Source organism: Frieseomelitta varia, unplaced genomic scaffold, assembly GCF_011392965.1.
Source record: "Frieseomelitta varia isolate USP_RPSP 00005682 unplaced genomic scaffold, Fvar_1.2 scaffold_215, whole genome shotgun sequence".
Lineage (NCBI taxonomy): Eukaryota > Metazoa > Arthropoda > Insecta > Hymenoptera > Apidae > Frieseomelitta > Frieseomelitta varia.
This window is the reverse complement of record NW_025109917.1, coordinates 1,308,180-1,322,422: the sequence shown is the minus strand read 5'-3', so window position 1 is coordinate 1,322,422 and position 14,243 is coordinate 1,308,180. Positions and strand designations below refer to the sequence as shown.

At 43.7% G+C, this 14,243-nt stretch overlaps 1 protein-coding gene across 3 annotated transcripts in view; it reads left to right on the top strand.

The window, feature by feature from the left end:
- The window catches only part of LOC122527361 (amyloid beta A4 precursor protein-binding family B member 1-interacting protein), a 223,836-nt gene that overhangs the window by 126,131 nt on the left and 83,462 nt on the right, over nt 1-14,243 (top strand). The window contains exon 1 of one of the 3 annotated variants that reach the window (XM_043651471.1): nt 2,123-3,036. The exons of the other annotated variants lie outside the window; for them this stretch is intronic. Coding sequence (XP_043507406.1) covers nt 2,917-3,036 — 120 coding nt within the window. The 5' untranslated portion in view covers nt 2,123-2,916. Of the gene's footprint in view, nt 1-2,122; nt 3,037-14,243 lie in introns of those variants that run through there. 3 annotated transcript variants of the gene reach the window in all.

The following is a 14,243-nucleotide window of genomic DNA, read 5'->3' as shown; positions in this document are numbered from 1 at the left end:
CGTAATATAATACAGATGATACAAATTTAATCATCAATGTATGCTAAAAAGTATACTGCTCACAAAAATTAGGAATATTGCAAGAAGCATTTGACTTTTTCTTATTAAACAAGAACATCAAAAAAGCAGAATGAAATGCTTTTTTTTTTTTATCGTTTCATATTCATTTTTGGATGTCCCCTAATTTTTGTGAGCAGTGTATGTGAAATTTCTACAAGATATTTTTGAACATAATATAATACAAATGATACAAATTTAATCATCAATGTACGCTAACAAGTATACTGTTCACAAAAATTAGGAGATATTGCAAGGAGCATTTGATTTTTTCTTATTAAACAAGAACATTAGAAAAGCAAAAGAACCAGAAAAAGCAGAATGAAATGCTTCTTTTCTTTTTATCGTTTCATATTCATTTTGAGATGTCCCCTAATTTTTGTGAGCAGTGTATGTGGAATCTTCACTGCAACTACTTAATGATTTTATTATCTTATACCCCTCGTATATTCGTTCCATCTCTGAACCAAAAAATTTCTTGGTTCGCTGAACGAAAGCTACAAGTTCAAAAATCAGGACGAATTCCAGTACCGAACCTCACCACTTTCAATAAAGAAGTGGTTGCTACCTCTCATAAATAATATCACTGTTGTCGGAACAGGGCCCCCCCTTTTCTCGTGAACGATTCTTTCTTATCGGTAATTTGTACGAGTCTCCGTGTGATAGATGGCGCGCGGGTGCAAGTGCGAAGAGATGAAATCCCTGGCGCTAGGGGAAAAAAAAAAAAAAAAAAAAAAGAAAGAAAGAAAGAAAAACCTCCACTATTTCTGGTATCCCTCGGGGCGTTAGATCCAGGGTCTCGACTGAAAACGGATCGTCCCTGAACTCGCGGCAACTCCACGGCGAAAGGGAAGGGGTCATGGAACTGCGGAGAGGGAGAACAGAGACGGACAATTCCCGGATGGCGGCGGAGGAGGAGGAGGAAGGACCCCAGGAGCGGGACGAGGTGAAACGAAACAGGGATGCGGCTCCTGAACAGAGAACGAACTGTATACCGACTGAGAAGTGAGCGAGAGAAGAAGAGAGAGATAGAGAATTATTCGTAGCCACCCTCGTTACGCGTGTACTCTTCTTTTCTCCTCTCTCTTCTTCACCCTGCGTCTCTCTCTCCTCTCTTTTCCTCTTTCTGCACGGCTCTGTCCAGCCGACGGGAGATAGTTGCCGTTTTTCGTTCCCTTTTCCCTATCCCTGTGGAAAAAGGGAGAGCCGCAGCGAGCAAGGGGAGGATGGGAAACGCGGCGAAGGAAAGGGAGGTCAAGCAGAAGCGCGGAAGAATAGCGGCGGAGGAATGGTGGAAGTGGTGGTAGACGAGGGAAATAGAGTGGAGGCTAGAGCGACGGCTAGAGCGTGCGAGCGCCGGGAGGGAAGCTGTACGAAATATAAAGAGGACAGCTTGGTCGCGGTATAATATATACGACGAGGCTGCTGAAAGAACAGAGAGAGAGAGAGAGAGAGAGAGAGAGAGAGAGAGAGAGAGAGAGAGAGAATGATCGAGCGAGGGGGCGAGCGCTGGCAAAGAAACAGAAACGAAGGAAACGAAGAGGGAAAACGCGCTGGAGCGACAAAGGGCGAGAGGAAGATAGCGCAAGGGAATAGCGTGCCGCGCACGGCGAGGAGAGAGGTCGCTGGAGGAACGTTCTAAAGCGGAACCAAGAAGAGACGACGAAACTGGCAGGAGGAGAAAGAAGAAATTAAAGGGAGAAAGAGGGAAAGAGAGAGAGAGAGAAGCTGGAACGAGAGGAAGATAAACGCTAGGTCCGACGAATCGTCGGAGGGGGACGGGAAATATGATGTGGCTATGAGTAACCGGGAAAGAACGACGAGAGAAAGAGGGTGGGAATAGTTGGTAGGAAGAGCACGAGGGAGAGGGACGAATGATTCGGTGAAAAGAGCGAGAGTGAGCGACGAAGCATGAGGCTTTCGGGGATACAAGAGAGAAAGTTTCCACGGAGAGAGAGAGAGAGAGAATGAGAGAGAGAGAAGGGAGACGGCGGCAGCAGGGACGAGACAGAGTGCGCCCACCAAGCCGCCTCCATACCACCTCCAGCATTCCCGGCCTGCACACACAGTTGCAGCTGCACCGCCGCCGTGGCTCGCTCGTGTGCACACGCGAGACTGCGCGCGCGTCCGTCTCTCGCTCGCAATCATCTCCTCGTTCGCCGGTACGCGGACGTTTATTAACGACGCGCTCTCTTCTCTCGATATTCAGCTCTGCGAGTTTTTACTCTCGATAGGAGTGTGTCGTGCCGCGAGACCTAGCCCCAGCCCAGTTTCCCTCGTGACTGGCCTGCCAACTGGAGGATTCTCTTCTCCGCCGAGCCATCGTGTCAAAGTTTCTGTCCAAACTTCCAAAAACTTGCTTCCAACGATCCTTTTTTTTTTTATTATAAATCGTTTTGAGAGTCTTCCGATGAAATCAGTGAGACGTACAGTGTACTGAGCTTTTTGGAGTTTGTCGTTATCGAAGAATATCTATATATATATACGTAATCGCGCGATTTGTGCACGTGTGCATAGCAGAACGATATATCGGAGCTTGGAGCAGCTTGATTGGTAGCGCCACGGATACGTTACACACAGTCGAGTGGAAAAGACTCTGACATTTGACAAATATCAGCGACAGCCGCTGGCGGAGAGGCTGGTCGCGCAATCGGAGCGTGGTTCTTGATAAACGATAAGGAAAAGCGGTCGTTGTCGTCGTCGTCGTAGTCGGTTGATTCTCGCGTGCGGTGTTCTCCGCGTACGATCGAATTCGTGAAGAGAAATGTGATCTCGCGTTGGGAACGAGGAAGGAAACATCATCCGTGGAGAGGAAGCATCAACCTGTTCGGTCGCCAAAGGCACGAAAAAGGTTGAAGGATGGACTGGATGAGGAGGCAGGACATTAAGGAGGAGTCACCGGAAACTCCTACCGCTCTGACACCGGATGAGCCTGACGAGTGCTACTTCGAGGAAGACACCTCGATAGACGAGGGCATGGTACGTGATTCGCGTGGCTATTGCCGCTCGTTTATTCAGACACGAGCTTCTTTTGAAAATCCACTCGAGTAGTATATATTTATAAGAACGTAGTATTGTATCTTTTTCTAAATGTCTAAATTTAGGAGCGTCTCTGAAATAATTTTGGAACGTTCTCCTGTACAATGTTGCGAGTTTAACACTAAACGTACCAACCGGTATAAAAATTCCATTTTTCACATTCTGCATTCATTGTCACTTGTTTCGTTCATTTAACTCTCGTATAAAAAGGATGAAAATGTATAATTTCTTCTCTTGTCTAAAAAGAAAGTTACACTGTTGCCTACATTAAATTGACAGTTGCACTATTTTTGTAAGAGGACCTTTGATCGGTTATGATAGGAATAGGTATACATAAAGCGCTGGCAGATTTAGTGCCAAAGGAAAGATTTAGCGTCTGAAATAATTCTCGAGCGTTCTCCTATGCAATGTTGCGAGTTCCTAGGGATCTTGCAACGTCGTTCATTCACAACTTTTGAACTTTCCTTAATCCGTCAGGTAGAGAAACCAGCACGATGGAAACCGGTCCTTCGAACGCGGTCCTCGTAAAATCGCCAATTCTCGATTACGTAATCGCGTATGTGGTTCGTTCGACGCGAGAGTCACCGTACAGTCTCTGTTTTATTAATGGAAACGTCTGCACGTTAATTTAACGCGTCGCCACGCACGGCGAAACGTTTCGAAAGTTTGCTCCGATCTTCGCGCCGATCTCGTCGCCCCCCGGGCGACTCGCGTCGATTTCAATGGAGCTACGCAGGTACCTGAATTTTTCCATTTTCCAAGGGAAAAGTACCTCGATCCTTGTGAAATGTGCATTACGCTCGCTAGATAGAAAGAACACCTAAAAATCGACGTGTCTGTCTGACGCATTCAATATTCATCTGTTCTAAATATATTTAATTGCAATCACTTCTCGTTGTTCCAAATGGAATATTTTTCAACTAACGATAGTTTTAGTTGGCATGAATCGAATTTTCATTCGTCTGGACAACTCGACTACATTTTATTTTCGTTCATCTCGTGGTAATTATCGCGAAATCTACGCGAACATTATTCAAACGAAAGAGACTTCTTTCTTCCGGTCTTCGCGAGGGAAGCTTGGAACAGAGAGAGAAAGAGAAAGAGAGATAGAGAGATTCACCGGCCACGGATTTAGGTCTGCCATTAATTTTCCTTTATCTCACCTTGACCCCTTCCCTCCTCGCCCCTTTTTAATCTTTACGAGGCTGCGCGAGGTAAGAAGTTATTACGACGCTTCCTTCCGGCGAGGAGCGCCGTAATTGTTATGATTTTTGCGGCGATGTTGCAGCCTGGCGCAAGGCTCTCTTCTCCCGTTGCTTTCAAATGGATCTCTGTCTCGAAGTTGTGAAGGAGTTACATTACCACCCGCCAGAATGTAATATTTCAATGGAACGAAAATACGATATATATATATTTCTCCTTGGTTGTCTCTCCTCTTTCGAGAACAATTCGTCGAGGATAACTTTTACGTTGGAAAGTTGGGGTTTACATTACTCGGAATGAAATTGAAAATAAAGAAATCCAACGAAGGTATTGAAAAATCAAATCTTCGATCGTTAGGCGTTAACGTAACGGCTAACGTAAGAAATTTACGCTGCGTATTTATAATAATCGTACCTTTCACGTGTTTTTATCAATTTTCAAAACATTTTACAATGATATCGCTTTTACTGTCTTCATCGTTACAAAGAATCGGCGTTGCTTCTACGCGTCAGTTTCAGATTTAAAAATTGCTCAATTTTCTTCGGCTGATATTTGAATAGATTTTGAAAATTGATAAAAACACGTTACGAAAACGTACGATTACTATAAATATGCGGCTAGTAAATTTCTTACTCTTAGCTAAACGATCAATGATCGTATTTATCAGCCGAAGAAAATTTGTTACTTGGAACTTCGCACAAGCTTCACAATGTGATCACGTCTGAATTGGGTGAACGACTATTTCAGAATTGGAATTAGTGGAAAAACAGGATTCGTTTCTTCATACTTGAAATAACAACACAACAACAAGTCCAAGCACACGTGAAAGTGTCGATCATTCTCAACCTGTTCGGTACGACGGCCATGTACATATGCCGTCACCATGAAAACAACGAGTCTCCAGCGACAATCACGACGCACGATCACGGACGAAATCTCCGGTAGATCGTTCGATTTGGCTAACGATACACGCGGCGAAATGGTGAGGCGTCGCGATTTCGTCGCGTCGATGGAGCAGCAGCGTCGTCTCGAGTTACCTCTTCGGGTAATTGGCACGCAGGGTGGCCGAGGAGGCGTGCAACGGCCGTTAAGGGAAATTCGAACACGTGTCGCGCTCAACCCTGCCCTCCGGACAGGGCGCGAACGTTGCAGCGGGCTTAAGTGGGCAACGAGAAAATGGTCTGGTAGTGTAAAGTTACCTCGAATCTACAGTTACGGGCATTGTTGCGGCCGTTCTGTTGCCTCTGAAGTGGCTGCTTGAATTACGGTCCTGAAGCCCCCGGCTCGATGGAGCACAGGGGGCCGCCGCTCTCGTCTTGTGTCTGCACGAGGCTTAATGCGTGCCCGCGATATAAACATTTAACGCCGGCTCTCGCGAGAGATCGATAGTTTGATCGTAATGGGCTTTGAAACGCGTTCCGATCAATAGGGTTCTGTCGGTCGTTCTCGGTTGCGCAAACGGACAGAAAGAGAGAGAGAGAGAGAGAGGGGAGATTCGAGAGCCGAGCCGATCTATCTACGTGTGTATGTGCCTGCGCGAAGCGTGCGTGTGCGATGTGGCGGTTTCGCGTTTGCAGTTGTGTTTCTGGCTTAAGGCGATTTGCATCGTTGCGCCGAACAACACGTTTCTTCCCCCGCGTGTATGTAATCGCTGTTTTTTTTTTTTTTTTTTTTATTCTGACGCGTCGTTCTTCTTTTCAGGTTAGAGATTCAAACGCGAAGAGTTTGAATTACCTTTACATTTATCACTAACAATAAGATAAGTCAACTCGATCGAACGTTCATCGTTCAAATCATCCAATCTTAGAAATCGTGGAAACACAGAGTGTTTGCATCTTTGTAAAAAAGAAGAAAGAAAAAAAAAGGAATGCTGTCACAAATCAGGCTAATTAGCGATGGTAGCCCGCATTGGGTTATCTGTTTCGTGTTTGGCGTTGTCACGCGGCAGATAAGTCGAACGTGGATCGGCTTTGCCGTCCGGTTATCTGCCTACCGGCGAACACCGGAAGTCACGTGAGTTCTGGCAGCCTCTGCCGAGCATCAGAGACCGGCACGGGCCGATCTTATATTTTTTCCTTGCTAGAAGTCCGACCACGATGAGAGGAAGCGATAAAAGTCGGCTTGGAAGCCGCCTCGGAAACCTTGGCAACGCCGTGTTTCTAAGGATGATTCAGCGCCAGCTGCGTTGACCGAGGGCCGTCTAAAACTTTCCCTCTCTCTCTCTCTCTCTCTCTCTCTCTCTCTCTCTTTCTCTCTTGCCTGCCCCGAAAATTTGTTAGTCAAAATCGAAGCAAGAGGTGGACACACGATCGATCCTCTTCTTCAACAGGCACGCGCACCTCATCGAAGGCCGCTCTTTCGTTCGCAAGATTTACAGCTCGCCGCGACTAGCTGCTTTTACTTTTTCTTCTCGAACGATCGCTCCGCGGGATTGGCTCCGTCGTTTATGAACCACCGCCGTCTCGTACTCCTTGTCGAAGTAAATCACGCTGTGTCGCGTGATTACCCGGCTATCTCGTGTTTCACTTCTTCCCCCCCCCCCCCCCCCCTTGGCTCGTTGCGCACGGACAATGCCGCACGAAAACAACTTTTCGACGGTCTATCGTGGGCGGTTTGCTGCTCTGTAGTTGGAGTATCGCCGACGAAAAAGGGGAAAACGTGTGTAAAGGGAGAGAGAGAGAGAGAGAGCAGCGAACGATCCAACGAGTCGGGCTATTAATATGCCAGACTGAAAATCTGTTACCATCGTCGACGATCGGTATATATTTCATGTATCCACTCGTGTGGCCGACTCTCTAACTAAACTCAAAAATCCACCCCGTCGGAACATCAAACGTCCCTCCGGTACAATCAGCAGCCCGCGCAGCCGGCGCGCGCCACCAGTCGAGGAGTTGCTAGTTAAAACAATTTCCACGAAAGCGAAACGAGGTAGGATGACAGCGTCGAATCGGCGAGTATCCCGGAGATGGAGGGAAATATAATTTCAATCGCAGAGAGGGAGTCCGTAGGCAGCGTGGCGCTGCGGGCAGAGACCAGGGGGGATGTTGGCGACCAGTCACCGTCGCTGTTCACCCTCTCCCCTTGTCTCCACGATGTGGGGGATGAAGCATGACTCACCACCAACCCCGTTTTTTGGCTGTCTCGTGCCGAGAACCTCTCTCTTTCTCCCTCGCGGATCAAACGAAACGAGGAGGGAACGAGCATTATCATAATCCGTGTCGACAGCCTGCAGGGAAGAAGAAATAAAGGAAAAAAAAAAGAAAAATAAAAGCACGGAGTCAGAGACGCGTTCAGGTGTCGTTCGTGTGTCACTGTTTGTCACGCTCGTCCCGAAAGAGTCCGAGTCATCGTGACTCGTCGAAGGGGTGGGATCGTCACGGACGAGCAGATTGCTTTGGAAGTTAACGCGACGGCTCTAATTCCTATTTGCGGAGAACGAGAACGGTCAAGGGAGAGAAAGACTACTTGGCTGATCCGTCACGTACCACCGGCGGGACGTACCACACGTCGTTCCTTTCCTTTATTCGTAGCTTTAAATCAACGAGAGTCGGCTCTCGCGGGCAACCTCGGATTTATCGACTGACCTTCGCGAATATTCTGATGAATCGTATGGAAGCGGAAGTATTAAATCGTGTGAAAGTGTGAAAACATTTTCTGAAATGGATGTTTAGATTATCTGAAATGAAAATGAAGTCTATACTGGAAATCTTTTCTCTCTTAATCCGTTGACTCCTACGGACGCATATATGCGTTTATAAGTCATCGACGTGAGCTATGGACGCGTAAATGATTGTTTGATTTCGCATACAGTGCAGTGACGATTATTAGTGCGTGAGATAAATACAGTCTTATCACATCCAAATGAATTATTAAATTTAATGGATTTTAAATGCACAGTTTAAATTTTTGTATAATAAGATAATTAAATTACTTAATTGTATTAATATATATACGTTTGTACTGTAAACAACAAAATATTCATTTTTAAATTACATAAATACTTTATATCTGTGTTAGAATATATGTACGTATATACTATATTCTATTATATATAATATATATATTATATTCTATTATATTAATATATATTATATATTACATAATATAATACATAAATATTTTATATTTATGTTAGATTCATTTTGCAAGAAATAGGACTTGATTATATATAAAATATTTATATAATTTGAAAATGAATATTTCATTGTTTAAAATTCAATGTTCTCCATATTTTTCGTTATGTTCATTATTCAAACATTGAGATTCATTAATACACATCATCGAGTTGAGGTACGTTTTAAATTTTAACGTTCCTAACGAAATAATCTAAATTGGCTGAGAAACATCTCCCTTGCGTTGTTCAGTCTTCACCTAAATTGATAAATTACAATTAATAACCTGGTTACGACTTTTTATCAATCGATCTGTGATGAAAAAAACATCCCGTTCATACGGTGTATTCAAAAGAGGAAGCCAAAACACCCTCGCGTGGAAAAATCTTTATTTTGTCGCGCTCATAAAAAGCTCGTCCGCTCGTCCGCGCGTTGCCACATTGAAACAATATAGCGTCCGCTTGTTTGAACAACAAAAAACACGTAGATCCCGTTTCTTCCTCGCCCGTCCAGCTGTATTTCGAATCATCAGAATTAGATGGAGGAAAGAAGAAAGAAAATGGAACGTTTCCGTCGACGCACGTGGCCGAGGGAGGCCAACGTCGCGACGGTGTCGTCATCGCGTTTGCTTAACGAATTAATCCCATTATTTTCGTTCGTCTTGGCCTGAATAGACGCGTCGTTAGGGGGACGAACCCCGTGAAACGGCATCTGGAAAAGCAACGCATCTGCCATGCAACGTGAAGGAATGAGTTTCGATGTCGAAACGAGATTACGTAGGAACCCTTCGAAAAGGCGGAGGAGTACGCTGGATTTATGAGCTTCCTCTCCGGCGTGCTTCGAGGCCCGACAACACGCGCTTTCGGACGATCGAAAGACCACAAAGACGTAGACCCGGGGTTATCTTCTATCATCCAGCGATTCAATCGATCGCCAAGCAGAAATTACTGTCGCGATTCGTTGGGCAGCTTCGCGCCTTCGTTTCTTTCATCTTGATCGCAGTTTACTTTGTTATTGGCACGAGCTTCTTCTTCAAAGCTCGTAACGCTTGCCTGTTCAATCGTTCTCTTTCTCGAGACGAATTTGCTTGGTTTTTAACCCTCTTGGCTGTGAATGACGTGAATTATATACTGGTCACAAAGAAATGGAAATTTTTTTTTTGGTGTAACGACGAAAGAAGTAAATGTAATTTGTTGCTCGAGTTAAATTTCCTGCGGAAAATGAAGCGTATTTGTAAATTTCAAACACTTCAGAGTATTTCGAGATTAGACTAGTTCTTTTTACATTATCTTTAAATATTTTCTTGCTATTAATATTAATTAAGTTAAACAATAAAATTATTGATTTTTTTTTTAAAAAGAAGACTAGTGTTATTTCTTTATAATTTAATTCAATTTTACAGCAGCTGTACACACTCTGTATTTGACGAGTATAATCGTCATCGCGTCGTTCTAGCGACGCACAACGTACAGGCATACACTTTCAAAAGCAGCACAGCTAAGAGATTAACAAGTCTTTATTTAGATTCTACTTTAGTTAACTTCAGTTATATTCAACGTTATATTCAAGCTTTAATTTTCAAACGCGTGCGCGTGTAATTCGTAGCCGGGCCGAAGCTTTACGATTCAAATCGGTCGCATGCAACCGTAAAATATTCAATACACCTCCGCCGGAGCGTGGAAAATATCGCGGGGCGCAGCAGTGTCCGGTTTCGCGATAACGCGAACGCGGATTTGGATTTTCACCGCATTTGAAATTCGTAACGAGAACGTAACGCGATCAGCAGACACGTTACGTTGCTTTGAACGATTTGCCAAACGCGAACCGATTCATCCAGACCTAACGGACGTGTCGGATCTTTTTGCTTAGCGTGGCTAGGGGATTCTGCAACTGGCCGGCCATTTGGTTGGTACAAAAACCTCGCGAGAGAGAAAGAGACAGAGAGAGAGAGAAAAAGATCTCGGCGTGGGCGAATGGTTATTATTGCTTGGCGCCAGACTGGAGGGGTCCCCCGTGCTAAGAACGTGTTTCAGCTTCGCTGTTCTCTCGCGGGTGAAAGAGTCGCTGGCGAAAGCGATGGAATCATCGACAGCCCGGGGGATATCGTGCACTTTCGACCCTCTCTTTCTTCCCTCGGACTCGCTCGATATCCTACTTCTATTGTTTAAACTAAATTACCGTAATTGCCTGGCCGAGACAATTCGAAACAGCCAACAAGCATTTGTCGTTGATCTTGCGTCTGCGTTTCGATTCAACAGCCGATAAAAGAATCGAGTATTTTATAGTCGTCGCAATTGGGCATCTAACGCAGGGCCGCCTCAGAGTCGCGTTGCTAAATTTGGGGGTCACAGAAATTTTAGAAAATTCGAAATTCAAACGATTGTTTCCGTTTGCGTCTCATTGTCAGCAAACGTTTCAATTCGAAATTTTATGCGAAAATATTTGCAAAGAGAGAGTTCTAACGAGTAATTCAGCCACAATGGAGATTATCCAGAGGTTGATCGTTCAGATACTTGTAACGATCAACCGATTTGAAACGATCCTCGCCGACGATGTTCGTAAATTCAAAACAGCTTCGCTGTCGTTGTAACTTTTTAAGCGAACTGGTTCTCTGCTTTACCTGAATCTGACTGAGCCCACTCTGGAATGTTATTTATCACAAAGTCGAGGGTTCTCGAGGTTTCACGCGCGACGTTGGCCAAGTTTAGAAACGACGATCACTCTCAACGAATAGAGAGATACATCCGTGGGTCAAAAATACCCGTGGACCAATCGAACACGAGCCTTACGGTCCTTCCTTTCTGTTTGAAGATCAGCCTGATTAGGACGCACCTTGGTAACACTTTGTTTCTTTCTTTTTCTTTCTATCGGAAATTCCACGTTCCACGGTATCGTGTTAACCGGGCACTTCTCCTCGGTAGTTTTCTTCCCTTTGACCAACATTCCCTGAATGTTTCCTCGGTGTTTCACCAGACACTGTCTCCTACTGTCAAAGAATTCCAAAATCTCTCGTCGCTGCAAAGGGATCTCGCCTTCATCCGCTGAAAATTTGCGTCAAAGCATTACGATCCTCCGTATTTGGGTTTATAGCTCTGATTCACTGAACTCTCGCTTCTCGCTGGTCTTCTTCAGGATTCAGACTCGGGAACTCGTGGTATTTTCTCCTTTCGTTGGCTGACGCGCGCGATGCTTCCTAAATGGTTTCGACCGATAACGCGGCGCGCTCGCTCTCTCTCGTAAAGTAGCCGACCGCCGGTCCCAGTAAATTCTCCCGGCTTTCCCGGCGATTCCGCGTTACATTCTCTATCTAACGAGCACGGCGGAGGGCCTGAACGATCGCGAAACGCCGCGCAGATAACCCCGACCGCGAGGGTATCGGCTTTCTTATTGTCGCGACCGGCTGCGAGGGGAACGTAACGCGAGACGTGGCCGCAGAATGTCGCGGCCCGGATTACGACAGCCATCTCTCCACGTATGTATGTACAGGGTGGAAAGAAAAGTTAGTCCTATGAATGAACAACAAAATTGTCTTTGACCTTGAATTTCGAAGTCAAAAATTTTTATTTTTTGCATTGTATTCTACTTGTCACGAAGGTAAAACTTTCAGAAGGAACCATAGGTCACAACCTATACAAAATATTTCTTAATCACTTGATATCGCCAACACGTGCTAACAGCGACTTTATGTTGCTGAAACGCGTGGATGTCTATTTTATATAATCTTCGTTTCACTAACATTTGATTGATCATAGTTGTGGCGAGTCTAAATAATCAAATGTTTAAAACTAACGTTATTCAAAATATAAATATTGCATCCGCGCGTCCGGAACCATAAAGTCGCTGTTAGAACTCACGCGTCCGTAGCATTAAGTGCAGAAGAAAAAACTTTGATCTTGAAATTCAAGATCAAGATCAATTTTGCGGCAGAGTCTGTATTTCCATCAAGTCGGAAGTGTAGAATTCATCTAAAAGTTGGTCATGAACAAACTTTTCATTCCACCCCGTACATTCTCACCCCGGCGTAACGGTTAGGAACGGATGTAAGATGTTGCGCGTTAGCACGAGAAATTGGAGAGGAGTTGCTTGAACTCGAACAACTGTCGTGTATGTACGTATGCATACGTCGGTTAGCGAGTGTCTTTGACTTAACTAGTTGCAGAGATTAGGATTTGGATATTGCGCGGTGTAGATGTTTCGGTTGGTAATTAGGAGCTGTTTCGTGAATTTTATCGTGAAAGAAATAATCAACACATGGACGAATATCAGACGGGGAGATTTGCGCGTAGAGACGTGTTTCATCCTTTATTTCAAAGTAAATGCATTTAAAACTGAACACATATTCATAATGATAATGAAACAACAAAATTTTTTAATTGTTTTTTTTTTATTTCGTTTTATTTTATTCTGTTATTTTATTGTATTATTTCATAAACGATTACATGTTCTCACAATTGATAACAATTCTTTTCTTTGTCCTAAAGTATTCTAAAGTCTATTATTATAATTTCTTTTTATTATAAAATTTTATTATTTTATTGTGTTATTTTATAAAAAATTGTATACACATACTTACAACTGATGACACGATTTTTTTTTATCCCAAAGTATTCCAAAGTCTGTTAAAATTACAAATATACGTCTTTTGTGTCACTTAAATTTTACTTTAATAGAAGATACAAATTTTTTTTATTAGATGTATACTTGTTATCAAATAAAGAAACGTCATCTTTTCATTATATCCGACATAAACATGGGTCAAGTAGAACTATAAAAGTTCGACCCGAGAATGCATATTTTTGAGTTGAATTTATGCCGTTTGTAGGAAACCGTGTTTACGAAAAATTTAAAGATGCAAGAATAATATGAAAGAAACATTCAAAGTATAGCGTTTCTTATAATATTTGATACAAGGGATAGAAACAATTTTCTACCCCAGGTTCGATTTTTCTCCAACATTTCCAAATGTATGCAATTATGCAATCTCGAGATTTGATTAAAGTTTCAATACAAGAAAGTAGGTTACGTTCAGGTTCAGAAGGTCTATTCTTTGCGAAGGATACTCATTTCTTGCCTGCCATCTTGCTGACGAGTTTCTCGAAGCGGTCCACCCTAGCCGCATCGTCTTCATATCTTGAGAAACGAGGCAAAGGGGCCGAGCTGACTGCTCGACGACACCGCGTGTGTCTCTAATGGGGCTCCTGAACAGACTGCTAGCACTTATCTCGTCCGTGGTCCTCCGGTTCTTTTGTCCAAGACTCTTTTCGACCAAGCTGCGTTGAATGATGGACGCGTTTACTTACTCTCCCTATCAGGGCTTTGGATATCTTCTTGCCACGCAAGACGAATCTGACAAACGACTTTTGATACAGCAGCTTTTGTTTGAATTCCTTTTTAATGAAATTTTTGTGTCGACGATCATCGTTTAGATCGATGGTGCGTTGAGACGGACGAATCACTCCTTCTGAAAATTGAAACTAGTTTTCTATGTACACTCATCCCTTCATTTACGCGGTATTTCTTTATTACACGAGTCTCCTTTCACGCTGTCAGAAAACATACTTTCCTAGAATCTTCAAAGATAACAACAAGAGCAGATAAAGAAAAGAAAGAAAGCTCATAAAGTTTGTTTTCTGATAGCCGATTTCTTGTCCAGCGATGTTCAAGCACGTCAGATTTACGGAAACTTGGCAAGAGAAATAAGTTCGAGAACGAATCATCCGAAAACATTCAAATTAACTAATGAAAATGATGTCGAACTTGCAAATACTTCAAGCGACCAGGGGTGACGAGTTTGTTGCCAATTGAAAAGGAAAGAATTTTCGAATTGCAGTA